This window comes from Hippoglossus hippoglossus, chromosome 7 (genome assembly GCF_009819705.1).
Source record: "Hippoglossus hippoglossus isolate fHipHip1 chromosome 7, fHipHip1.pri, whole genome shotgun sequence".
NCBI lineage: Eukaryota > Metazoa > Chordata > Actinopteri > Pleuronectiformes > Pleuronectidae > Hippoglossus > Hippoglossus hippoglossus.
Window position 1 is genome coordinate 16816095 of NC_047157.1, and position 25804 is coordinate 16841898.

General features: G+C 42.1%; 1 protein-coding gene across 3 annotated transcripts; it reads left to right on the plus strand.

Annotated features, from left to right (window-relative positions):
• Window positions 1-3904: 3904 nt before the first annotated feature.
• Window positions 3905-24835, plus strand: ngfa (nerve growth factor a (beta polypeptide)). Of its 3 annotated transcripts, none has more exons than XM_034589427.1 (3): window positions 3905-4143; window positions 22101-22208; window positions 23292-24834. In XM_034589427.1, the coding sequence occupies exon 3, from the start codon at window positions 23303-23305 to the stop codon at window positions 24182-24184; it is 882 nt and encodes a 293-aa protein (XP_034445318.1). In that variant the 5' UTR covers window positions 3905-4143; window positions 22101-22208; window positions 23292-23302; the 3' UTR covers window positions 24185-24834. The 3 variants fall into 3 exon arrangements, with proteins under 3 accessions (XP_034445318.1, XP_034445317.1, XP_034445316.1); XM_034589426.1 differs by lacking the exon at window positions 3905-4143 and adding an exon at window positions 4714-5021 and having other exon boundaries at window positions 22101-22549; window positions 23292-24835; XM_034589425.1 differs by lacking the exon at window positions 3905-4143 and adding an exon at window positions 4716-5021.
• Window positions 24836-25804: the final 969 nt, after the last annotated feature.

Here is a 25804-nt window from a genome sequence, read left to right on the forward strand (position 1 = left end):
AGGATGTCTGCGCTGTGTTTGTTTCAGTGGTTGTCACATGCTGTTTGTATTTTGTATGAAACCAAGTGTCTACTGGCAACCACACACGGAGACATGTACCTGCTTGTACTCGCTCAGTCATAAAATATGCTCCGCTAATGACCAATGACATGAAATGAAAGAGAATGGGAAAGATTCCTTGATCAAAGGAAATAATTAGTGTCGGTGCACACGGAATATGTAGACATCGGATGACGGGTTCTGACGTGTGCTGAGGTAGGATGTGAGTCACCTAAGTTTCATATTTAGGCGAAAGTTTGTGGTTTTTGAGACTCATAGCGATGGAATTTGTGTAAAAGAAGCCGCTAGTGGGAAAACCACATGGAATTGGATTTTGTCCGAAAATATAACCAAGTTTAAACGTTCTTGCACCATCTTGGGCACATGATGTGACTACTGCTGGAAAATTGACCACAAAATAGGTTCTGATATGTGGGCGAGCATGAAAGCCAAGGGATTTCCTGTTCTTAGCAACCCCATGCATCCAGAGTTTGCTCCCCCATTTTCTTAAAATCTTTGTTATTTTTCATACTTTCATACTTTCATGAGCGACTCCTGTCTCAGAGAGTTTGCATACAGCTGTATATATGGGAAATATACACTACGCACTTTAGAAGGATATCAAACTGCAGCAATGTGTTTCAGGGCTGAGGTCTAAGCCTACATGTCTATGGGTTGTGAGATGTGGAGCAACAGACCCTGAGGCCACAGCTTCATTACAGGACACAATGCCCCATGTGTGTGAGAGACAACCGGCCAATCAAGAACTTTGCAATGAAGTTGCGTTGTTCGGACGTTGGTAACTATGAAGCTATCGTCACAGAATGACGATAATGCTGACAACACGAGTCGGAATTTAATTTCAGACACTACAAGAGCCTTTCTTTTTTCAAATCTTGACAAAAAACTTCAAAGATGAGAAGTTAGTGACAGCGTGAGTCATATGACAATATTGAAAAGCGCTCTCTATCAGTGTCCATCTCCCCAGTGGGATACACAGAATCATATGATCTTAAGACCGGCTCTTATCCCTCGACTTTGGCACAGACCCAGATGTGAAATTAACACAAGATGTCCGCAGATTCAACTTATTGCCTAAATCTCTGGGAACAAGTTTCAGTAGCAGTGGGGCATGTCCCAGAAACAATGGTGAGAGAGGCGAAAGGTTAATCGACTTATTTACCCAACACACACAACCAAAGTAACACACACACACACACACACAGGGACTTTGGGTTTAGTGAAGTGCTCGGTTTCCCCTGAGAGAAGATTATAGTTGAAGAGCAAATTGTGGGAAATGAAACTTCTTGACATCATGCTGCAAATGATGCGCTGTATGGTTTTTCTACAGGCCCAGGTAAGCACTGCTGTTGCTCTGAACCCATCTGTACATGCTGCGATGGTGCATGATGTGCATGAGTGTGAGCCCGTCTGTTTGCTAGCATGTGTGCACCACTGTCCGTCCTTGGTGGGACAATAGCGGGATTCTGCCTCGCACAGGCCGTGGGAGGAAGGGGACAGAGGAGTCAATGAGTGAAGAGGCTTCTGGGATGCGTCAACACAAGGCCATGATGAGAGTGTAGGAGGATGAGCTCTCCAATTCAACAATGTGCTGAGGGAACAGCCATTCAGTCACCTCACACACACACACACACACACACACACACACACACACACACACACACACACACACACACACACACACACACACACACACACACACACACACACACACACATTCATACAAGCATAGGTACACACAGTCAACAAAGGTGCAGGTGAAATTCTGCCATTCAACCACCATCCCCATGACCTATAGATAACGGAGCCAGAACGCCTGAGTCAGTGACTGATGTTTTTGGCGTAGGTTTAACTAGGAAAAGAAAGAATTAATGAATACTACGGGAAATATTAGACAGGAGATGTGTCATCAGTTACGGAGGAGAGTCTGAACAGGGCTCATTTGAAACAGGAAAGGCTCATAATTCCGACTGATTAATGCATGATCTCATAATGTCCATTGAGGTTTGAAAAACAGGGATAAGAAGTCACATCAGACTCATAATTTGTAGATGTACATTGACCCTGAAGTAACATTATGTCATTGCTGTAATCGAAGTGGCCGTTGAGCAGGGTTCGATGATGCCTATTTGGGATGGATGTGATACAAAAATGTGTGTTTTTGCCTTGGACTTAAATGGACTGTCACATTTTTTTATGTTTTCAACAACCACTCTAACCTTAATTCTCAAGGATAAACATCTCCAACCTTTACATATGAAGACAAAGCTAAAAAAATGCATCATGGTGTTTTGATTATGAGTTTTTTTCAGTGCTGTTTGTTTGTTTATCAGCAGAAATACACAAGAACTCCTGAACGGATTCCCACAAAACTTGTTGGAAGGATGTAACATGGGCCAAGAAATTATTTTTTACCTACAAACTGTCATGGTGGCTTGTGGTGTTTTTGACTGTTTTGTTATGGAGAATTATTTTTAATAGGTACCCGGATTGTTTGTCATGCGCAGCAAAAGATCCAGGTGCAGATCAAGGAATTATTTTCTTGAAGGGACTGTTGGGCCTTGGCGGAGTTATTCTGGGTGCACTTCCCATCACCTGGATAACAGAGCATCAAAATAAACACAGACACGTGACATTCACAGAAGTATGAGATGAATGGGGACATGTGCTTCAACACGAGTTGAGAGTGTGTGTCTGTTTCGGCAGGCCTGTGTGTCTCCCTATGGTAGAAAACCTGTCCAACCACTTCCCTCAGATGTCATTGAGAAACACATTGAGCATGGCAGGGATTAACATGATAATATTTTAAGTGCCTGGAAGAAAATAGTGGGGGTATTTGTATGTGGATTTCATGCACTGGTGCCCTGCGGCTACATGTCTTCAAGAAATTAACTCACATGCTGTTTGGAAGCATGAAAATAATAAGTATGATGTTGCATTATCCAGAATGCATTGCAATGATTACGCTCTGTCAGAGTTCATGTTGCAGGCATTTACTGGAATTTATAGAGCTGTAAATTGAGGACCACACATTGCACCAAAACCCTGTCGCAACCACCAAGAGCCCTTTTTGGAGGGGTGGAATACATTCATTATTATTTTAATAAACACAAGCACAAAACTAATTTGTCATCATTATTCAAAAGCTTTGACTGATGTTTTAATTACAGAAATTACCCAATTTCTATAAATTCCAAATGGGATGTTACGATTAAGCAACTTTCAGCTCTCCACTTTAAGCCTAAACTGTGTCTACTCTTAAGAAACCTGATCAACGATGACATTTTTAAATCACAAAACAGGCTCAGACTCACGCACACAGATCCTCCAAGGCACTCCCCGCATCAAAATGCCGTAAATGAGAGGATATCGGGGCACTCTTAACCCCCCCTCTACCCTCCAAAGTGAGTGCTCACCCCTCCTCAGCATTTCTCACCCTTAACCAACCCCGGGGGGTGCAGAGTCAAAGTTCACCGTCTGGGGTTTCCCCTTTCAAACTCCATCTCGATAACAAGGGCCAAGGCAGTTTTGACAGTGACACAAGCGCCACGCCAGCTTTAGGGAAATGCCCATTTGGGTTTGAACCCGTAAGTTGGGGTCAAAATTCTTGAGACGAGAGAGACCCCTCTCAAATTTTCACCTGTGTTATTCCTTCCATGCCCCATTTGCACCCAATAAAGTTTTTCTCATTAACATCCAAACAGCATTATGCGCTTCAGCTAAAAGTGAAGGAATTCCATTTCCCCGAGAGGAGGAGAAGAGGATGACAGTGACACACAATCCTCCCTTTTCTCTCATTTTTCTCTGCTCTTTTTTCTCTTTCCTCTCTCTGTCTGTCGGAGCAGAGGCGTGGGGTGTCTGTCCCACTCAGCGCCAGGGGCACTGACAACGATACGGCTCAGGTCAGGGAGAAGCCGTGAAAAGGAGAAACGAAGAGAAGCCAAGAGAGGATGAGAAGGCAAGACGGAGAGATGGGAAAGTGAAGATGCATAAACAAGAGAGGGAGAGAAATGTCAGAAAGGGACTGTTGTGACACTGTAGCCCGGGGGCCCTGAAAGCAGGGTGTGGCTAATCTCCACCGGGGTGAGGGGATATCAGAGCTGCATGGTTTGACTCTTTGTGTTGTTCCATTTCCCATTTTCTTAACTCCATTTATCCTTGACGAATCATGGATTCCTGGTTGCAACAGACCATCAAACTATTATCATCTTTAAATCCATGAATCTTGCTGGGGTGTCATCATTCTCTCTATGTTTGAACTGCAAACGCATGTGCATATTCACAATATCATCTCATTGGAAACGGCACTGCACTCCTGGCACAGAAAATGAGTCGTTTAACCAAGCTAGGGCCCCCCCACAACCGTTCTGTACGTCAAGGACCACACGCGTGACTGAGACACGTTGCACCACTGCGTCCACATCCAAGGGGTATCTCCGCCAACCTAGCAGTGACTCAGGAGTGGAACAACCCTGACAAGTCTCAGGAAGCTTTCACTGCACTTACGGAATCATCTCGGTGTGATTCATCTTCTTTCTTTTCCACTGGTTTGCGCAGAGAGGACGACCATGAATGAAATGGTGAATGGAAGGAGAGAATGAATAACAGCAGCTTGGTGTAACTTATCAGCAGCTGTGCTTCTTTTCTTTTTTTTTGTAAATGGAAGCACGTGGAAGGGGTCGGCACTAGGACCTGACGTGTGCCATATATAGGAGGGAGGGAGCGAGCAGCTTTGGAACTCCTCTCACTAAAGTTTTGGAACAATCCATTTCCCAAAGAGTGTGTGAGGGAGACTGACAGAGGTGGATGGCCCGAGACCTGGAGTCACAGCTTTAAAAGCGAGAGCGGGATTTGGAGTTTGGGATAAGTCTGCGAGACCTGGCTGAGGTGGAATATAGCTGAGTGTGTCTGGAAGTTTTCACTCACTGTAGGGAAGGGAGAGAAGGAGCTTTAATAGGCTGGTGAGTCTAACAAAAAACCCTCTTAATTAGAAAATGATATCAATGTGTGGAGTGCGTGTGGTTAAGGGAAGAGAGAAGGTGAGTTCATTTCAAGGAAATTGAAAGGTTTCTTCATACCTGTCATTGAGTGAAAGTGGAGCCTCTGAATTTCAGCACGGTTTAAGTCCTCTGTTGGGGGGAGAAAACTCCAGCTGACCACAACTCACAGGAGGTTACCACGAAAAGGTTTTGTTGAGGGGGTGAATGTGGAGTTTGTGTTACTCTGTCCTGTCAACGTCTTCAGTCCCACGCAGCAGGTTTTTTTCAGGTACATGCAGATGGAGAGAGGGAATGGAAGAGGACAGGGTGTAGAGAGCAGGAGAGAATAGAGGTGAGGATCAGAAAGAAAAAATAGCGGGGGTTCTCCAAACTTCAATGGGAACTAGTTCAGTGTTCAGAAAGCTCCTGGGTCATCAGGTTACCTTCTTTCACTCTCTCTCCCCCCTTTTTTCTATCCCTCTCTCTCTCTCCCTCTTTTTCTATCTGTCTTTCTCTCCGATCATGTTACACAACCCTCAAAGGACTTGTAGATTCTGATGAGCTCCAATGTCCAACATGAGGTATGTTGCTGAGGTTATCCTGATGTCTGGGTGGGGCCTGGTGCTTGTACGGCTTGTCGTTTTATATATTCAAAATGTTATAGTTGTCTGTAATTGTATGTGTGTGTGTGAGTTTATGTGTATACGAGCGTGTGTGCTAAACACAGACCTCATGCCTGCCACTCCTACCAGGGAATTCCTTTCGGGCTTTGACAGGGGAGGAATGTCACCATGGACGAACATTTACGCTTACAGACAAACATCACACACTGACGGCTTCAACAGTGTCCTGTGCGTGCACTTATTTCATTAGACCGGTCGTAGCTGTGGTCTCATCTAAATCTGCAGCAGATGTATAAAAGAAAAGAAAGGTCGGCATTGTTGAGCTCGGGGTTTATAAAGTTTCTTATCTGTGCATCATCAGCTTCTACAACTTCCTTTGCTGCTTGCGTGCACATCTGTGTTGAATAAGAAAACTTATCTGAACTCTGAGCGGAGGCCAGCTGAGCAAAGCTCTCTCCAGAGATAGGTGCTCCGGCCTGTGCAAAAATAATTTTTTGAGAATTGTTTACGAGCCTCAATTTTGTTGCCAGTGTGTGCCGGAGGGGAGCTGACTGCGTTTTCATCACCTCCCTGTTGGTCCACAGAGGAAGTAAACACACAGAGCTGCAGCAGTCTTATACTGTATATGCTTAATGTGACATTTCAACAGGTATTGTTGAGCAGAATCGAATTAAACTGACATTATTTTGTTGCGTTGTGTATATATCAGCTGCATTTGATGGCAGGTGTCCTATTAAGTGGGAAAATCATAACATAAAAAGGGAGACTCTTCTGTCTCTTGGTTTCAGTTAAATCACTGTAGTATATCCAGATATAGCTGATCAGCTACATTTCTTGTCTAACACTTGCTGAGAAACTGTGAGACAAATAGTCAGCTTTAAAAAATAGGTTATTTTGCAGTATGCTTCGTTTTAAGCCACCACCACTGCTAAATGTCAGCTGCTGCCCCTTGGCTAGAAATCTACATTTGAATCTGTCTGTTTAAAAATCCACTGTGGACCCACTTCATGAATGTTTCAGAAACTTCCAGACTAAAAGGGTTAATTTTGTTCAATTTCAATATAATCAATTCATTTTTACATGTTTTTTTTCAACTGAGGAAATGAGTGATATTTAGTTTTTGTTTGGGGTTTAAAGTTGAAATGGTCACACTTGTAGCCTGGGCAGTGGCGTTGCTAAAAACAGCCTAAGCCATATGAACTACAGTGTGTATGTGTGTAGAGGGCAGATGGACAGTGCTGTTTTCCCTTGCAGACAAAGATGTCTGTGATTATTCATGACCCTCTCAGGTTTCCCTTTGAAGCTGAATTACAGCTTTCCCTATGTTAGCACCAGTGTATTTGTGTGTGCATGTGTGTGTGTGTGAGAGAGAGATATGGAAAGAAAGGGATAGGAGCTATAACATTTTACAATAAAGTACAGAAATCTATTGTAACTACAATGTAACAAACATTATAATAATTGAATGTCAGATAAAGAAAACATCAGTGTTAAGGTTAGCGTCATGTCCTCTTTGCCCTTGGTTTTGACCGTCTCTGCTGTAACTTCCAGGTCAAACAACGTGTGACAAAGTAAAAAACACAGTGCTAGTCATTCTTTATAAAGCCAGAGAGCATATCTTTAAAAATAATCATAGGTTTTATCAATATAATATCATTATTGTCTCGAACGACCTGGCTAGATGCTTGTTAGTTAGTTAACTAGATGGTAGTTGATAGATTTTTCCCTACCTTGATCTTTGGTATCTTAGTATTTTTACATAGGTGTATAGGTGCATTTATTCATGGATAACTATAATCCTACCAATGCGTTGTAAATTGTCTTTGCCATATAGTTGCACACATGTAATAAACAGAAGTTGTGCTTGTTCAAAAGCAGCTTATTAATCAACGCATTAGACCCATATGTCAGATTTAAGATATTTTTTGGACTCGACCGCTGTTTTGTTCGCTGCGCCCCCGTGTGAGGACTCGACATAATGCCGCCATCTCAATAGGCGTGCATATTTGTGAAAATGTACACATTCAGATTATGACAGGAAGAAGTTCCACCCCTTAAAAACATAAAGGATGGAATGACATGAGCTGTCTAGACTGCAGAGTGTTGTATAGGACACCTGGGCAGGGACAGGCCGCGACAGCACACCTGGACTGTCAATTTGACTTTGGCTCTTTAACCCGAGGGCCTAATACCAACTGCACGAACCTGCAAAGCACAAAGCAACCCTCTCTCCTATGTCCACATTCGACTAAACAGCTTTCCCAAATATCTTGTGGTAACAGTTTAATCCTTCGCTGGATCATGTTCAGAGGCAACAGTTTTCTGCGCTTCATTAATGAATAATGAAGCGCTACTTTTATTTGATATGACAGCTGAATCACCAACATTGGATATTACCACCGTCACGCCCCCCAAAAAAAGCATAGAATTTACTTTAAAATGTATTTGTTGTTAAGTCATTCCTAGGAGACAGGGGTGCTTATAGTTCTACTAGGATTGAAACATAAAATGTAGGTTATGATATAATACAATAAAAAACGTTTTACAAAAATAATGCTTCTAACCTATCACCTAACAGTGTTGTCTTATGTTATGTTATGATATGTCATCATATAATAAATCTTGTTTATACCAGGTTTGCTATTGGGAATGCACTGTTTGCGATTTTCTATCTATTAGAGTGCAGATCAGGTCACAACCCAACCGAGGCCGAAAGAAACTAGTTATTGTGTAAACATTAAAGCACTGGTCCTCTCTTTGCCACCTAATATAGGCCGAGCATCATTTTGGAATGACAACAAGGGTTTCCTCATGCAGAAGGATGTTGCCTGATCTGTCCACGATAAAAGATTTCTAATCAAACCACAAAAGCCTGAGGCCAACCAATGAACTGTCTCAATCTGCCAGCATAGTGATTACTGCTCCATTAGTGAAGGATATACTCTTTATGCCAAAATACCTGTGTTACTTCCTCTAAACTGCTTTTCTAGATTTTTCCTTTGACAATGAGCTGAGTGATTCCTCTTTGCCTCGTCTCTTCTCGACGTCCTGACATTAGCAACAGTAGCGACACTGTTATGTCGACAGTAGATACCAAAACAATATCTCATTTGTTTTTAATCCATGGTCCAAGAAAAATTACTTGCTGATGAGAACATACTTGGCTTGTAAAACCAGTCCAGCGAAAGGTTATTTGTAAATTGTGTCGTTTGTATCTTTCTCCCTTAAGAATTTAAAATACATTGTAAAAAGCGGCGTGGAAAATAGCATGTTTAACAAGAAGAACAAACTTGAAAGCCAATCTTTATTTTTTGTTACCTTCTCTTTCACTGCATGTGTTTCTGAAACCTAGATTCCATAAAATTTAACATGAAAGACATATGATGATTGACATCTGATAAAGCAAGAATAAAAACAGTAGATACAGTTTGAACATCTGGAACAAAGTTTCTGTCTTCGGCTAGAGATGTGTGGCTTCCCCTCGTATCTTGCATTCTTTTGGAGTGAATGGTTTTGTTGCATTTGTCGTGCATGTTGTCAGAAATAAACACTGTGTCCGCAAGATGCAATACTTACACGATCAGTAGGGGCAGTCCAAGGGCAATATGAGGATATGAGTAAGTAGGCGACAACAGCAGCGGCAACAATGACGCAAAGTTTTGACGAAGAGTTAATAAACCAAGAGAGAAACATACATTTCTCGAGGTATCCTCCACATCCTGGAGTGCAAGTATGTGAACAATTACGTTTATGGTGCAGTCGCTTGTCAGCAAGTTTATCTCCAGTCCCGGGGATAATTTAGGATATAATAATTCATGGGCAAAAATGTAAACGCAGACCCTGCTTTGGTTATATTCTGGGTTGCTGGAGCTGCAGTCTGGCACAGGTCAGAGCACAGAATGGGGTAAGAACATCTGGCGTAAAGTGAACCAGATTAAATGTTCCGTCTGGACTCAGTGGGAGAGGTAAAAGGTCAGAGTTTGTGTTGGGGGTTACGTCTGTGTTTGAGAAGTAAAATCCTGGTCCGGGGGTCATTCCTGTTGACGTTTCCTTTACAAACAGCTTCTCACAATGTTTGGGAGAGAATTTATCCTGCAGGAATCACAGCTAACATTGTTTGACATTTGTGACTTGCTGGATTTGAACGGAATATTTGTCAGATGTGAACAGGATTCTTTTGTCCCCGCCCGCACCTTCCTCCCATATGGACCTGTTTTTCACCTCCTATATATGCCGTGCAACATCAAGAATTATGCACTCCTGTGTTTGGACTTTTCCACACGCTGAAAACCGAATCCATGGCTGTTAATGCAAGTCCGTCTTTGTGTGTTTGACAGTTGCAGATCTGATTTCGACAGGTGTTCCATCTCGGGGTTGTGTTTGCCTGTGTCTGCGTGTCTTTCTGTTACTGTGTCTGCACACATGCGAGTGTGCGCTACATAACGCTTCAAAAAATGACAACTAAATGTGCAGACATGTCCGCTCATTCTACATTAGATGCCTCTATGACTTTCAGCTATTGCTGGCTTTCCTCTCATGCATGTGCACACAGACCAAACACACAGTAGCTGATAAATCACCGAATTACCAGGGCTGCTAGAACAACACAGTTGTGGTCTTAATCTGTTGACTTAGTGCACGTCTGGTGTTTTACAATTGTTTCACCGCAACCCAACCTCTTTTCATTCCCTTTTCATTTGTGTGTGTGTGTGTACATTTTGACTGTGTGATGACACTCTCTCACTCTCACTCTCCTTCCCCTTTATCCCGATTAGGTTGCCTACAGTGTAGCTTGCCCGGACATGAAACTCTCACTTGTTGCCAACAACAGAAGAAGATTATCTGATCTATTCAAATATCGAAATTCAAGCTAATACCTTAAAAAGAAAAAAAAAATTGCCTTCCCTGTAAAACACTTTAATAATCCACTCATTTTGAGGAATCACATTCCCTCAAACATAGAAAATAGACAGAATAAATAGAAACATAAACCACTCCAGCACTGGAGGAATTTGAGCGAGTGTGAATAAGCAACATGCATGTGTGTACTTGTGGATACACATGTGTGTTTGTGTTGGATACGCATCTAACCCAGACACACACGCCTTAGCCCCAAGGATAGTGAAACCACTTATTATGCACTTATTTGGATTATACTGATTTGGAAATACACTGTATTTAGGAGGATGACCCACTGGCTGGTCTTAGCAGACTGCTCTCCAACACAATGAGCAGAAGTTCCTTCAACAAATTTTTTGTTATGTTTGTAAACAGCGATTATGGCTTTTGTGAGCGGAGTTAAACTGGTGCCAGAAAGTGACAGTTATAGGTGCCGATGGATCATTTGAACACCATTATTTGAATGGTTTGCCATTATGAGAGGTTAAATATGTTATTAATGAGGGAAAAACTGGGTTTTCGCGATCCAAGCAAATGTCACATCACATATGTAAGATTACTGTATGCCCCATTCATTCATTAAATGCTTGCATAAATGCTGAATGATGTTATAGCTAAACTGCCTATCGCAATTTGGTTTTCATGCTGCTTCCACTTCTGCTACTGTTACTATCTTTATCTCTTTTTCCCTTGCCTATTCCGACATTCCAACAACATGATAAAACATTTTTACTTTCTTATTTTGGGGATCTTGCCCATTTCACTCCACTTGCTTCCGTTCTCCCACAGGAATTGCAGTGACGCAACATCCACTGAAGTGGTTCATAAGGCATAATTTTTTCTTCCAGTTGTTTTAGTCAGACAAGACCAGTTTTTTCAAACCTAAGGGTTAATCTCGTGTCAAGAGGAGTTTTGGGGAGGAACTCGTCTGAAGTAATTTTTCTCTGCTGATATCTCTGTTAAGTCCATGCATCAAGAGCCACAGTAAATACAAATGTATCTAAACACTCGCTGCAGGTCACATACACACATGAACGCACATGACGGCCGTCTGGAAAGCAGTCACTTTATCTCTTTCACCACGCACTGGACATGGCATGCTGCTAACAGACAGAGGATGGGCCTGGGAGGTCCCACGCAGACAGGTGGTTGACATCAGCTCCAGGGAGAGAGGGAGGGGCCGGAGGGAGATAGGGAGACAGAAGCAGAGAGAGAGAGAGAGAGGGGGAGATGACAGAACGATGTGTAGACCACACAGAACAGAAAATGGCCGGGTCAAGTCTTTAGTGAGAAGGGTGAGACGGTAATCAAACAAAGGCTGGAAGTGACGACAGCATGAACATTTTTTTACGCTCTCTGAGGATTCGGTGCAGTCCTGGCAATGCCGTCTGTAACAGTAACAGTAAAAGCTTGATTTGTATGACAACAAAAAGTAATCCTCAAAGCACGATTGTTAGGTTCATTGATCAAGTTTTGATTAAAGATATATGTAACAATTAAAATGTCTAAAAACAGCTAGACCTATGCTAGATATTTTGTTGGTTTGTGTTCTTACATTATCCTGAATGTTTCCAACAATGTTCAAACCCAGAGAAATACCCAATTTTATTCGAGGTAACAGGACGCTTCATTTTGGCAGCCTTTTAATTGTGTCATATCCACCTTTCCCACGTCTTTTTGCTTTCTTTGTTTCTTTGTAGCCCGGTATAATATCCATAACCATCATGACATTTTAGTGCTAATTAGAAAATGTATATAGTATGCTAATGTCTGCCATTGACTATGCAAAATGCAGGTGAAAATTAAATGAAAAGTCTGGGGATCAGTAATTAGTAATTAGGATTCCTCCTCTGGGAAACATGACTGTACAAAGTTAGGTCCCAAATCATATGACTGTGGCTGATGGGTTCCCATTAATACTGGCATATTGTATATTTTGTATATATTGTGTGAAGAAGGGCCTTTGACCAAAAAACGTTACCTGGTAGGTAAATAAAAATCGTCCTGGCGCATCGACTGGTGTGCGGACAATTCTTGTCTTTTGGCTTTTGTTGCTTCTGTCCAGCACTTATTGCTTTTCCATACTTTCTGAATCTTGGTAGGATTCATCCCCTGGGAACCATGAATGTCTGCACAAAATTTAATGGCCATTCACCGAATACTGAGATTGTTCCGTCAGGATCTACTTACCATCCATGCTGCTAAATTATAGGATTCAAGGTTACAGTGAAGAATCTGTCAGTTTGACATGATGGCTCTTTAAGGCCACATGGCAGCGGGACCTCATCTTTCCAGTCCTGATATGTTTTCCCTCAGTATCCTGGAGCGAGATATTTAATACCTTCATGCTTCAATGGCGCGGCGCTAGAGTTGGTTGACCCTTCGCCCCCAAACCATGGGTCCTGAAGAAAATTAAATTACGTTCATCAAATCAAATCCAGGTTATGCCCGTTGAAAGTGGAAGCGCGACTTTGCAATTATGAGCACTTTCTCTGTACTCTATCAACCTAATACTGTAATGAGCTGATACCCGTTACATGCCTGAAGAATGGAATATTTTTATGTTTAGTGTCTCGTGCACTTAATTACAGAGTCCAAGTTGGAGCACTGGCAGTATACAATAGCCCAACTGCCTAAATGCCTGATGGAACATATACCCAGTTTACGTGTATGGGCCCACACCCATCCTCATGGCGTGAGACGGAAAGGGCAGCACAAGTAGGACGTAATGGAAAATTTGATTGACTGAGTGAGTGCATTTGTCTGTTTACGCCTCTGAATGCAGAGTTCCTCCTGTGACATGTAAACCTATATGCTCAATTTGGCAAAGGGCACAAGCTGCAAGAGACGCATTCAAAGCACAGAGATAACAGATTGACGAGCCGTATGACTCACACTCATATTAGTTCTGATCTTTATCAAAAAGATATCGTAATACCTGTCACATACAATACATGCTGATACACAGTACCTGTACGCCGCACATGGGATTTTATGAGCATGAGTATTTATGAGTATTAAGCAACATGAGCTGCAACATTCCTTAGACAAGTAAATTTTCTGTCTACTTGAGCAAACATCAATGAATATTATTTTCTGGGAGGGAAAAACTCCTTCTGTCCCTCACTCATCACAAATCCCTTCATTCCTCCCTCCTTCAATATCCTTTTTTTCTTTCTCTACATTTCTGACCCCCTGTGACCTTGCCCTTCCTCGCTCTGCTTCTTCCCATCGCACGCTCCCTTATTTATCAAATTCCCAAGACTTCTCATTGCCCATCTCTTCCCCACCCTCCATTGCTTGTTGCCTCTCCCCATCCCTTGACATCACTGATTATCTTCCTCTCCATTCCCCTGTCTCCATCTCTCTCTCTCTCTCTCTCTCTCTCTCTGTGTCCATTCAGGCATTCTTGCCTCTGGTCCTCCTCCGCTCACTGTTCCACTGGGTGATCTTAAGTTCTCACCAGGAAGGGGGGAGTTTTTGACCACAGCCATGCCAAAAGATTAACCACTTGTCATGAGAAGATTGTTGAATGTCAAGGTCATAAAATACCAGGGTCTGGAAAAAATGTAACTCATTGTGTTCATCCTGCCTTCATGGCCTGGATGACTGGCCTCCCACATCTGCTGGTCCAGTGCAGGGAGAGGGTGGGTTGACTGGGGATGGGCCCGGTTAGGAAGGGAGACAGAGGGGAGAGGGTCTTTCACTACTGCGGTTTTACTTCAGTACCAAGGGGACATGATGCCTAGCTGGGGTTTTAATGACTCAAAGTCAGAGTGTGTGAGGGTGTTTTAATGCAGTGAAAGTAGAATTGAAGCATGAAAATAACTGCGGTAGAAATTAATCAGTTGAACTGTTGAATCAAGCTTTGGACACGGGCATTTGCAGTTTACCTCAAGATAGACAAAACACTCCTTTCAAAGTTGTCAGATCGTTGTCAGATCATACGACACTACACAATCTTTCACCAGGAGAAACCCTGACTACGTTTAATCACGAAAACACGCGAGAAGAGACGCAGTGAGTCTGATTGATGCTCCTGCTCTTTTGTGTCAACCTGCCCACTGAAGGACACGTTAACCTGGAGGAGGTGAAACGCTTCGTCACAGTTGTTTAGAAATGGCAAATCTTTAAAAATGTTCTCCACTTTGCCATCAACAAAGTAATCCTGCCTACTATTCATTTCTATAGCACTTTGCATAAAAGCAATATTCCAAAGTCAGGGGGCACCTCACTACCACATATACCTTCACCACCTTCACTTAGTCCTGCACTCTGATTGGTTGTAGTTGTGGGCTAGAAATCTATTGCGAGATGAAGCTCCTTAAAATTGCATTTTTTCGAAGAGGTTACGCATAATGATTGCCGAATGCTTAGACTTCTAAAACTCGTCAGCGACTGGAAATCAGGCTAAAAGTCATGTAAAGGGAACTAGGGTTTTTGTTTCATTCATGCACAGTAGTTCTCAGTTTGTGGTGTAACCCAAATTACTTAAAGCTAATTTCATTTCTAATGTTACAGGAAAGTAAATTATTGTGTGTTTATAAAGGCAAGTATGATATACAGTATAACCCAGCTGTCAAAGAACAAGCCCAGAAACTCTATTACGTAACATACATCAACAAATCAGGTTGTTAATTTTATTCTGGGAAAGAGCTAAAAAACACATAATTAAGACAAAGAGAGAAAGAAGATTTTCCTTGGTTTACAATGAGCTGCATTGTTCCACTTGCCGGATTCTACTTGATTCTCATCCCTTTCATCCAAATGCTGAACTGAACGTCAACTAAAGTGTTGTTTGTGTTGGATTCGTTTCACACCGACCACAAGGACTCAGACTTTCTATTGTGAATCATTGTTCGACTTACTGTAAGACAGTAGAGAGCGGGGTGAGGTTACACTGTAGCCATGTCTCTGCTTCTTCTCAGGGTTGCCCTGACAAATAGAAAACGACCCTGGGACAAATATTGTGCCAAGAAGATATATATAAGTTTAACCACATGTAGCACAGAGACGTGTGAAATCTCAGCTGAAAAGCAGACTTAAAAATTCCCCTCAGACCGGAGAGAGACAGTGTATTCTCAACTGAAGGCCTGTTGTTCCTGGAACTGTGTTTTGGTGTCTTGGACGGGAATAGGAGCCATATCAGTGTCAACGTGCCTTTGAGATTTGCTACATCAACGAGAGCGGAAAGCATTGATACTTTATGGAGACAGAAAATTCACATACTGTATGATTGTCGTTGCAATGGTCTGATGCGTAGATGGGATACTGAATCAGTAGGTAGATTCAAGATTCAAGATTCACTTTACTTTACTTTCAGTCCAATTGCATTGGCACACGTTTCTCCTCTTGACGCAATTCTTTGACATCTACTTTTCTTGGAAAGTTTGCTTTGGTGGAGTCGGTAAAGTGGAGCCAAGAGCAACTGTTTTAATTATCAATAGTTCCAAGACAAATTGTTTCCAAGGGGATGCTAATTGAAATCGTACTTCCTGTGTGTTAGTGTCGTTAGACTAGAGGATTCAATTTTCAGCATCTGAAGCAGTAGCCAATTATTTGTAGCCCGCGGCACAAAACAGTACGTGCGCGCAGTCTCGCTTTGATACAGCCAATTTGGAAAAGAGATCAGATGTTGGCCTGGGGATCTGATCAATGGATTGTTGTGTAGTTTCCCCCCAAACACAAGTAAATCCAACACAAGCAGCAGTGCTCTGCATGTGCGTGCACGTGTGTTGAAGTCTGTTATCGCTGTTAGACACCGCCGCATATCCAGGAAGTTACCTCTGGCTTTTGACCTTGAGATATAAAAAAAGAGCCGAGCTTTAAGTCAGATTCCAGGAGCAGAAATGGAGAGAACCTGGATAGATGAGAGACAGACAGAGAAACATAGACAGAGGCAGAGAAAGACACAAAACAGCTGGATGAAGACACTGGCTCAAAGCCAATATCCCTTCCTCTTCGTTTCCACACCTTGCCTCCCTGCTTCCCTGATATTCTCAAGATACCTCGTACTAGATAAACACGCTTTTCTTTTACCACAGCTGATGAAGAGAAACACCTGTTTAAAACGATGATATAAATATATATAACTATACATATAATACACACTTTGCTAATCAAAACAAGAAATGGCCTACAAATGGCTTCCCTGCTCACTGCATGGTACCGTTTTCTTTTAAAGTTTTATAAGAGGTAAATTGGATTGAAACAGCTCGTAAAACTTCAGACTGATAGATTTCAGAGATGCTGGCAGCACGTCTACTTCATATGAAGTGCATGCATGTACATGGCTGCCAGAATCAGAAAGCTGAGTTGAATAAAAGGCCAGCCACTTCTTTTAAAATAAATTAGAATCATTTGAAAAAGCGTATATCTTTGTTGTACTCGCCAAGCATATTTTATTGCGCTTCAAACTGATGTCAAGAACGGCGCATGTGTTCTTTCCTCCATATTGTAGCAGTTTGTGAGCACATAATACAACAATTTGTCCTGTAAACGTTCTCTTGTTGTGCATACCTTGTGTAATTTGTCGTCGCACTGAGGAGTCAAGTGCTTTAACAGGTTGTGTGCGCCTGTCAGTTTGACACTGCCCCTCTCTCTCTCTCTCTCTCTCTCTCTCTCTCTCTCTCTCTCTCTCTCTCTCCCCTGTGTCCCGAGGCCTGAGCAACAATTGAGTTTCACTGTTTGAAGTATCCCTGATGTGTGACAGGTGCTTCGGTTCTCACAGGAAATGTCTTTTTTTTAAGAGGAAGACAAGAGGTAAAAGACGATCCTTCATCTCTGCTAGTCACATTACAACTGTCGACTGTGTAAAGTCTGACGGCGTTCAGGTTTTCTGGAATTATAACTATGGCAGGTTGAGAAACACAGGTCCCACAAATTGGCTCTTGGTTTCTACAGACTGTTTTTCAAATGCAATCATGCTGAGTTGTATTGAAATGTTTATTGAGCACAGAATGATAAATCATGTGTTTCCGTAAATCTAAATCTGGTGTACAGAATAAACAAATAATTTTGTTTAAATTAAATCCTTTACTTTAATAATGGACAAGAAATATCTGTGTTAACTGATTGTGGATCTGTGTAACACCAACTTAAGCTCAATTATAAAGATTGCGAAAATTTAAAAGGTTTATTTTTTTAAACAAAATTTCCGGCTTTTGAAAAACACACATTAACCACCTCTACTTTAACAGTGTTTCCGACTCTCTGACCTGTGCGCTGTATCACATATACAAGACTTTTAAAGCTTTTCCAAGAATAGCCATCTCACTGACAGCCTCCCGAGCGAGCGTAACTTAATTGTGCTTTTAACATGACATCACTTTGCGTGACAGGAACCTCGATTCTTGGCAGTGTTTTGGACGTTGTATCAGTTTCACATGGAAGCCGAGCTAAACTGAGCATATTGTTTGCAACAACTGAAACAGTGACAAAAAGTGGGAAGGAGGAAATGACATCTGATGACCATGTGAGTGAGTGTTATTTAAAAAAAAGACTTACATGGTCCACGTAGTCCAATCCTTGCATGTCCTTGCATTTTTCAAACGTTGATGAATGACCATGAGATAGTGTTTCTTCAGAGAAAACATATCTCCAAACATTTGGATGTGAGTAAAAGTGAAACGGAGCGAGGTGACCTGGCCGTCATCCCTCCTGATAATTATTTCCAGCGGATGACAACAGGAGGAACTGCACTACACTGGGCTGATGAAAGACACGGAAAAAGCTGTTTACCTTTCTCTGCTTTCTCTCCTCATCACCCTCGCTCCGTCTCTTTTCTCTCTTCCTCTGGAGCTGTCAGTCTCGCGTTCACACCCGCTCATAATCTGATGGTGTTGTCATCGCTCTGAGAGAGAGGTGTGTGTTTGTTTGAGAGAGCCGCTGACACGTCGCTCCCGCACATCTTTTAACGAGGACTTGTAGCTGATGACTAACGCATCACACAGATAGGAAGAACCCCTGGCTCGCTGTGAACTAACCTTGGATCAATGACCGCTCTCTGTATCTGCTCGTGATTCGGCACAGCTGCTTTGTTGTTACAGTCAACACGCGGCACTTTACAGTTGCCACATGTGCGTAGGAGCCACTTTGTCTGACCTATGGTGCATCTCCTCACTGGTTGACCAAATGAAAATGTGTTAACTTGACATAGCCAGCACCAGTAACAGTGTGGCTGGGCTCCAGAGCCTTGGGCTAAGCAATTACTCTCTGTCTGAAGTGTTTTCCTCTCACGCAGACTAATGATTAGTTTTCCAGGTCACAATCTAGCAGCTGTGTAACGTATGTCTTCCCTCCACGCACTTTCATCAACTTTGGCAATCTCGTTCAACCTGGCAGTGCCGTGTGGTGCCTTGAACGCCCGTGCCATCGTAGCGTTCGAAAGTGATGGATGCCTCAGAAGTAACGGTCTCTAACTGGGCCGAGCGTTTGGCGAAACTAGGGAGTCATCGGCCTATTGTGAGAAAGGGAACCTCCTGAAGGCCATAAACAACCTCAGTGGTGCCTGGATTTTAAGAAAAGCCACGAAGCAAACCTCTTTGTTCCTGCTAGTTTGTATTTCTACATGCTGAGTGTTTGGAAATGTGAACCATATAGTGTCTGTCGTTTTTGTGGTATTTGCCTAAATGGATTTGGAACCCCTTTGTCATTGTTTGGCAGCCACATGTGAGCAGCACCGTCTCTTTCTCGCTCTCTTATTCTCCAGGGCAAGTCACCATGTGTTGCTCGTGCGCTCTGATGTTTCTGCCTAAGCAGCTCGCTGTCTTGTGCACGTCAAAGTGCGGGGAGACTTCCTGTTTTGTCAGTACCATATGGATCGCCTTTCCCCCACAGTTTGATATAGGAGGTATGTTAGTATGTAAAATCCATAGGAGCATCTCAGCTATAGCATTTTATTCCAGGCGCTGTCAACACCCGGCAAGCGTGGCTGAGATATCTTGACTTTCCAGTCCTGCTCGTGCACAGTTTCTGCAGTAACAGTGTGGTTTTGCTTCCAAAAAACCATAAAGCCAACAAACAGCTTCGGGAGCTCATCCAAACCCCATTAAATCTTACGAGCTTGTGTATGTATGGAGGTGCATGTGAGGCAGTATCTGTGTGAGGGGGGGGGGGGGTTATTTAGACACATTGGGATCCAGTGCTGAGGTAATCCTATAAGTCAGAGGTGCTCTCTAAACCGCCCTGACCCCTGTGCTCCTGCGCTGCAGTGTTTACGCTGGCTCCGCTGGCATTAAACACAAGGCACATATTTTTAACATTAGGATCCTCCCGGCTCACCCTGGGCCGTGTAAATAGTGAGCTGCCCTTCAGCTTGGATCAATCAGCTCACTGTCTGTTTGGACCAGCTCCATATGTGTGTGAGTGTGTGTGTGTGTGTGTGTGATGGTGTTTATTGAAGCCGAAAGATATCGCTGGCAGGTCAGTTTCTAAAAAACAAAAGTGTCACAAATAACGCTCTCAATCACCTGAGGTTACGAGACTGTTATATGCAAGCTGACCCTGTGGCAGTGACTTAAGAAATGTTCAGTTCTTTTATTGAAGTAAACGTAAACATAAACAAACAATACAAATATACTGCAGTGTAAAAGTATTTCATTGCATGATTAATTCCTACATTTTAGAATTAAGTAAAACTGCATAAAATGTATCTGCAAAATGTAAAAATAGTCATTATGTAGACTACAACACTCTTTAAGAAAAGAAGAAGAAGACTATTTTATTATTATATTATTATTATCATTAATGATAATTTAAAATATAACATGTACTATTGTGGCTGTTTTAGGTCACTACTTCATAGGGTCATTTAATGTAGAGTTATTAATCATACTTAAAAGTTTGCTATATGATTTATACACATTTACATCTCATGCCTTGTACAGTATGTGTTTGTAAATTAAAGGCGTTTTATAAACCAGAGCAGGGAGAGGCCAAATGCACTGGCATGCACAGAAATAAAAAGTTAACTAGTGACTACAGTTGTCATATAAATGTGGAGGAGTGGAAAATAAATGTCTCCATCTGAAATGTGTTTTTTTTAAAGAGACGTATAAAGTAGCTTTACATACTCAAGAGTCTCTCAATAATATTCTCAACAAATAAACTAAATAAAGTATGACAGTGCATTTCTATTCTTACTTTCAACTACTGTCTGTTAAACAACCATGTAAAGTTAAAAGAACAACATCTCAAGGACTTAAAAAGTCTTATCTTGTGGGAAAATAACTGAAAAATGATTTAAGATGCCAAACTTCTCTCATGCAGGGATCAGAGCCAATGATGCTTTGATGCGTCTCAGCTGTCGGCCTTGAATCGAGGTCTGAGCAGGCAACGCTGACCTCTTCAGGTTATTATGTGCAACACAGGCAGGATTTCAAAGCAAACTAATATCTGGGCAACCGCGGTGCCAACAAAAAGAAATGCAAATAATATTTTAAAATGTTTTAAAGATAACCATGAATCACTATCTGAACTATTTTATACCCAGCTTCGAAGGTTGCCCCTGAAGTAAACATGTGGAGGCAAATATTTACAACAAAACTTTGCGGTATTCCAACACCGTACCAGTGAAGTGGATTTTACAGAACGCTGCAGATATGTCAAAAAATACTGACACTCCAGTTTCAACTCACCCTGTGACCTGCGTAGTGTTTGTGTTGGAGGGGGTGTGTGTATTCATACACATCATGGCATCCAAGCATGCAAACTATTAAAGGTTAAAAACAACCTCACATGCTTTCCTTCACGCACATGTACAGCATGTGTGGAAAGATGCTGTTTGCATGTGTGGCACATATGTGCAAGTGTTCACATCCCCTACATTTATAACGCATGATGTGAACGCATGTCGGGGGTGCTTCACGTCGGGCATATACACGTAACATCTAATGAGGTGTGAAATGCCACGCGTTCCAGTGTGTGCCAGCCTTAGCTCTTAAGAGTTGAGCGTGTGTGTGTCTGTGTGTGTGTGTGTCTGTGTGTGTTTACTTAAGGTGGGATCATGATGAATTGTGTATGCTTGTTAGAGCAGTGGTGATCTGGAGAACAGAGATGAGGGCACTGTGATGTGGAAATAATTGCATCTACACTGATAAATATGATAACCTTCCTTCTTGTTCTTCTTTTTAACATGAAGTTGACTTTTCACAAACTAAATATTTTATATCATGAGATGTGTAATCATAAAAATTTAGCCATCTCTAATCATTAGGATAAATGACACTATCAGGACAAAATAAATGACCTGACATTATAGATTTATATTCTTTCCTCTTTTGTTTGCTTTTTTTGTTTGTATATTTTCATTGAAATGTGTCTTGTTGAGTTCTCCATGTTTGATACAAAGCACTGTCTTGTGTAATCCATCTTACGTACATTAGAAATGAAGATTTTAAAATACTTTCAAATATTTATATCAATGTGTCCTGTGTGTAAAGTTTAGTCATAATGATATATGCATATATGCACGTGAGTTATTTGAATCAGTAAATGGTTTCAATAAAGCATATAAAATGTGTATGTGTGTGTGTCACAGAGCTGTGGTTCAGGGGGTCCAGATGGCAGGCACGAGGGGCCCGGCCTGCACTGGAGTCTGGCTCTAGAGTCCACAGGGGCTCCCACTTCAACTGGACACATTCCACAGGTAGACATCAAACACTTCACCACAGCAACGCACAACGCAACACACAAAATGAGATAAATAAATCATCTTGGACCAAAGATGCTCCTGTGATGAAGAAAATGGCCAAAACTAATTATGCTTTAACTACCACTTACTCCTTTGTGTCTGTGCTGTTTGAGGGAGTTCTAGATAAATCCAAGCCGTGACACGGATTCTGCTGGGAGAGATAATCACCTCTTAATGATCTCATGCATTAATGTGAATCATAGTCATATCAATAATACAAAGCACCACACTGGAGGAGGTTGGGTTGAGGGAGCTGTAAATCAACATCAGCACATGCGACACAGTAACAGTGTCAGGTTCGAATTTCCACACTTCACACCTGCATGATTGGGATTTGACACAGCAGTGAACGAGCCAATCACAGTGAAGCATTTAGCGAGGAGCTGATGCTTATGAACATCAGCGATCTGCCTGAGTCAACATTCGGAGTTACACATTGTTCATTTTGTGTTTCACACTTGAGTATCTGGATAGTGCATCTCCAAAAACGTTGGTATTTCTACTTGATAAGTAAAGTCACTTTCAACAATATGACTGAGTATTAGGGCCATATTGAAGGAAAATAAATTGGGGATTTTGAGAATTTTGAGATAATAAAAAAGGTATCATGAAATTATCATGAGCATAAAGTTGGACTTTAATTTCAAGAAAATATGAAAACAAAATTTGTTAGGGAACTTACCAGCAAACAACAAAATGGGCAAGAGGCCCTGTTCTTTCTTCGGAATAGACACAGCACAATCTTTTGAAACACCTAATACTTATAATAATGTGTTGCAGATGACCCAAAACATTAAGTATTTAATTAATTGTTAAACCTATACTAGGATGTTGCACATTTCTCAATTTTAATGCAGGCGATTGCTGATCTTCTGATACTCTCCCTCTAAAATGACCCATTGCCTAAATTATCTTCTAATATTATGACCTTATTCTCAAAATCTCAGATATTTCTTTACGTTTAGTGGCGATGTAAGTTTCAAAAATGAATTTAGAAACCAGCATGACATATCTGACCCTTTCCTGTATTCGCCTCAGGACGTGTGCCCATGAGGTCGTCACCACTGGTCCTGCTCCTCCTGATCGGCGTCCAGGCTGTACTGAACATGGGAGGTGGATTGGCCCGGAGTGCCGGGCCTGCCAACCACAAAGCAGGACAGCAGACGGCAGCCAATCAAAGAGCAGGACAGCAGCAGAGAGCAGCGGGGGACCACCTTTCTGAACACCACTCTTCACAGGAGCATCATAGGACCAGCCACCACAGGACCAAGAGGCACCATCGGGTAGCTTCTCGCACCCAGGACAGGAGCCCTGTCGTCACGCACTCTACATCAAATTCCCCTCCTGACCCCTCCATCCCAGTAGTGGACCCCAAGCTCTTCTCCAAGAGACGCTACCGCTCCTCGCCCCGCGTGGTCTTCAGCGAGGTGCTGCCATCACACGACGCCCTGGAGGGTGAGGGCTATGACATTGAAGGGGTGCGGGGGATGAGGGTGAGGCGCAGAGCAGGGTCGCACACCATGCACCGAGGGGAGTACTCAGTATGTGACAGCATAAACACCTGGGTGGGCAACCTGACACAAGCCACAGACATAGCCGGGAACGAGGTCACAGTGCTGCCCAACGTTACAATCAACAACGTGGTGAAGAAACAGTTCTTCTATGAGACCACCTGCCGATACCCCACGCACAGAGGCTCCGGGAATGCAAACGGGGGGAGGACGGGAGGACGGGGCGCCAAGCAGGGCTCCAAATCGGGCTGTCTTGGCATCGACAGTCGCCACTGGAACTCCTACTGCACCAACACACACATATTCGTAAGCGCCCTGTCCGTCTTCAAGGAACGGACAGCCTGGCGTTTCATCCGCATCAACGCCGCGTGTGTCTGTGTTCTCAGTCGGAAGTCCTGGGGGGGACGACTGGGGCACTGACTGGGGAGGACGACTCCTGACCACTGAACTACGAACCAAGCACACACACTTCTCCCTAACAGCCACTGCAGATTTATTGCCAATACTGTAATCCTCTTCCCCACCTCCAAACACACACACACACACACACCATCACACACACTGACCATTGTATTCAATCCACACACACTTACACACACACACACACACACACAAACAGCTTCACCCATCCAATCTCTTGGCCCCTGACCCTACCTCAGTCTGAGAAGTCCTGGTTGTTTTAAGTTATGAGGACTGCATGTCATATTTATGGTTTATACAGTCAAATATGAAAATATATATGGTATGTGTATATATACAAAATGAATTCAAGCTTTTAATGTTGTTGTTATTGTTGTTGTTGTGTTGTTCATGCTGTTATTTATTAAACACCTCAGTACTTGCCTGGTTTGTTGTGTCACTGTTAGAAAGAGTCGATTTTCACAGTTTGGCTTTGAAAACTGCTTGAATCTCTATTGTTTATTTGAACGAATGCAATGAAACGTGAAATATAAAATCAGTTAAGACATAGTAGACGAACCTGGAGAGAATTATCATCCAATTGTGTGGTTCCCCTCAACTCTAGCTCACTTTTAAGCATCTTTCAGTTATTATTTTTGTCTTAATAACTTGCAGCTGTACTGTTGTGGTTCGGTAGTACTGCTTTCATAAGAAAAGGGGGGTATTGATATGTTTAGTTGGATATGAACTAAATTCTACTACAGTTTTTTTAAGCTGTTGTGTAATATTTTCTTTTCTTTGGGAAAATGACCTGTTATTAGAAGTACAAACATTCTTCAGTGACTGCTTAATACTACATGTTGGAAGGGACCGCAGTTTAAAGTCAACACAGTTAATCCCAGTCACCTTAAAAACCTAAAACTAAACAATGTCAACCGCACTATTTCCTTTAAAAATTCTGCCAAGTCATGTCTCAGCTGGCACCGGAGCATTATTACCTCCATCGAGGAGTTTTCATGTCTGTCGATAGGTTTGTTTGTTGTGTTTGTTTATTAGTTTTTTTGTGATTAAGATAAAATAAGATAATCTTTTATTAGTCCCACAATGGGGAAATTATTTTAATATATATTATATATAATATATACTAATATTACAGCAGCAAGAGTCAAAATAGGCATCAGTTAGTAATAATAAGTAACATGCAATATCTTAGTGTAAGGACGATTATAATTAAGTCTAAGGAAATGTGAAAAAAATAGAAAAATGTGAATAAAAACTAGTATATGCAGTGTAAAAACAAGAAAAAATATGTGCAGTGTGAGAATATGTACAGTGAATGGATTGCACATGAACCATTTGCACAGACAGTTCATAATGGGTGCGTGTAGTTGTACTGGGAGCCGAGCTGGTTGTATAGTCTTACTGCTGCAGGAAGGAACGACCTACTTCTCCTTCAGACACTTAGCGTGAATCAGTCTCTCTGTTTATTGTTTACGGGGGAAAAAACTACTGAATGGATTTCTATGAAACTTGATTTCTAAGAAAGACCCCATTTTGGGGTGGATCCTCTTAAAGGGATGGTTCCAGGAATCTTTCTTCAGCATTGCTAGATATGGGTGATTTCTGTCCTTTTCACCAAAT

Coding starts and splice junctions, on each gene's coding strand:
- ngfa (XM_034589427.1), top strand. CDS start 23,303: ATGAGGTCGTCACCACTGGTCCTGCTCCTCCTGATCGGCGTCCAGGCT.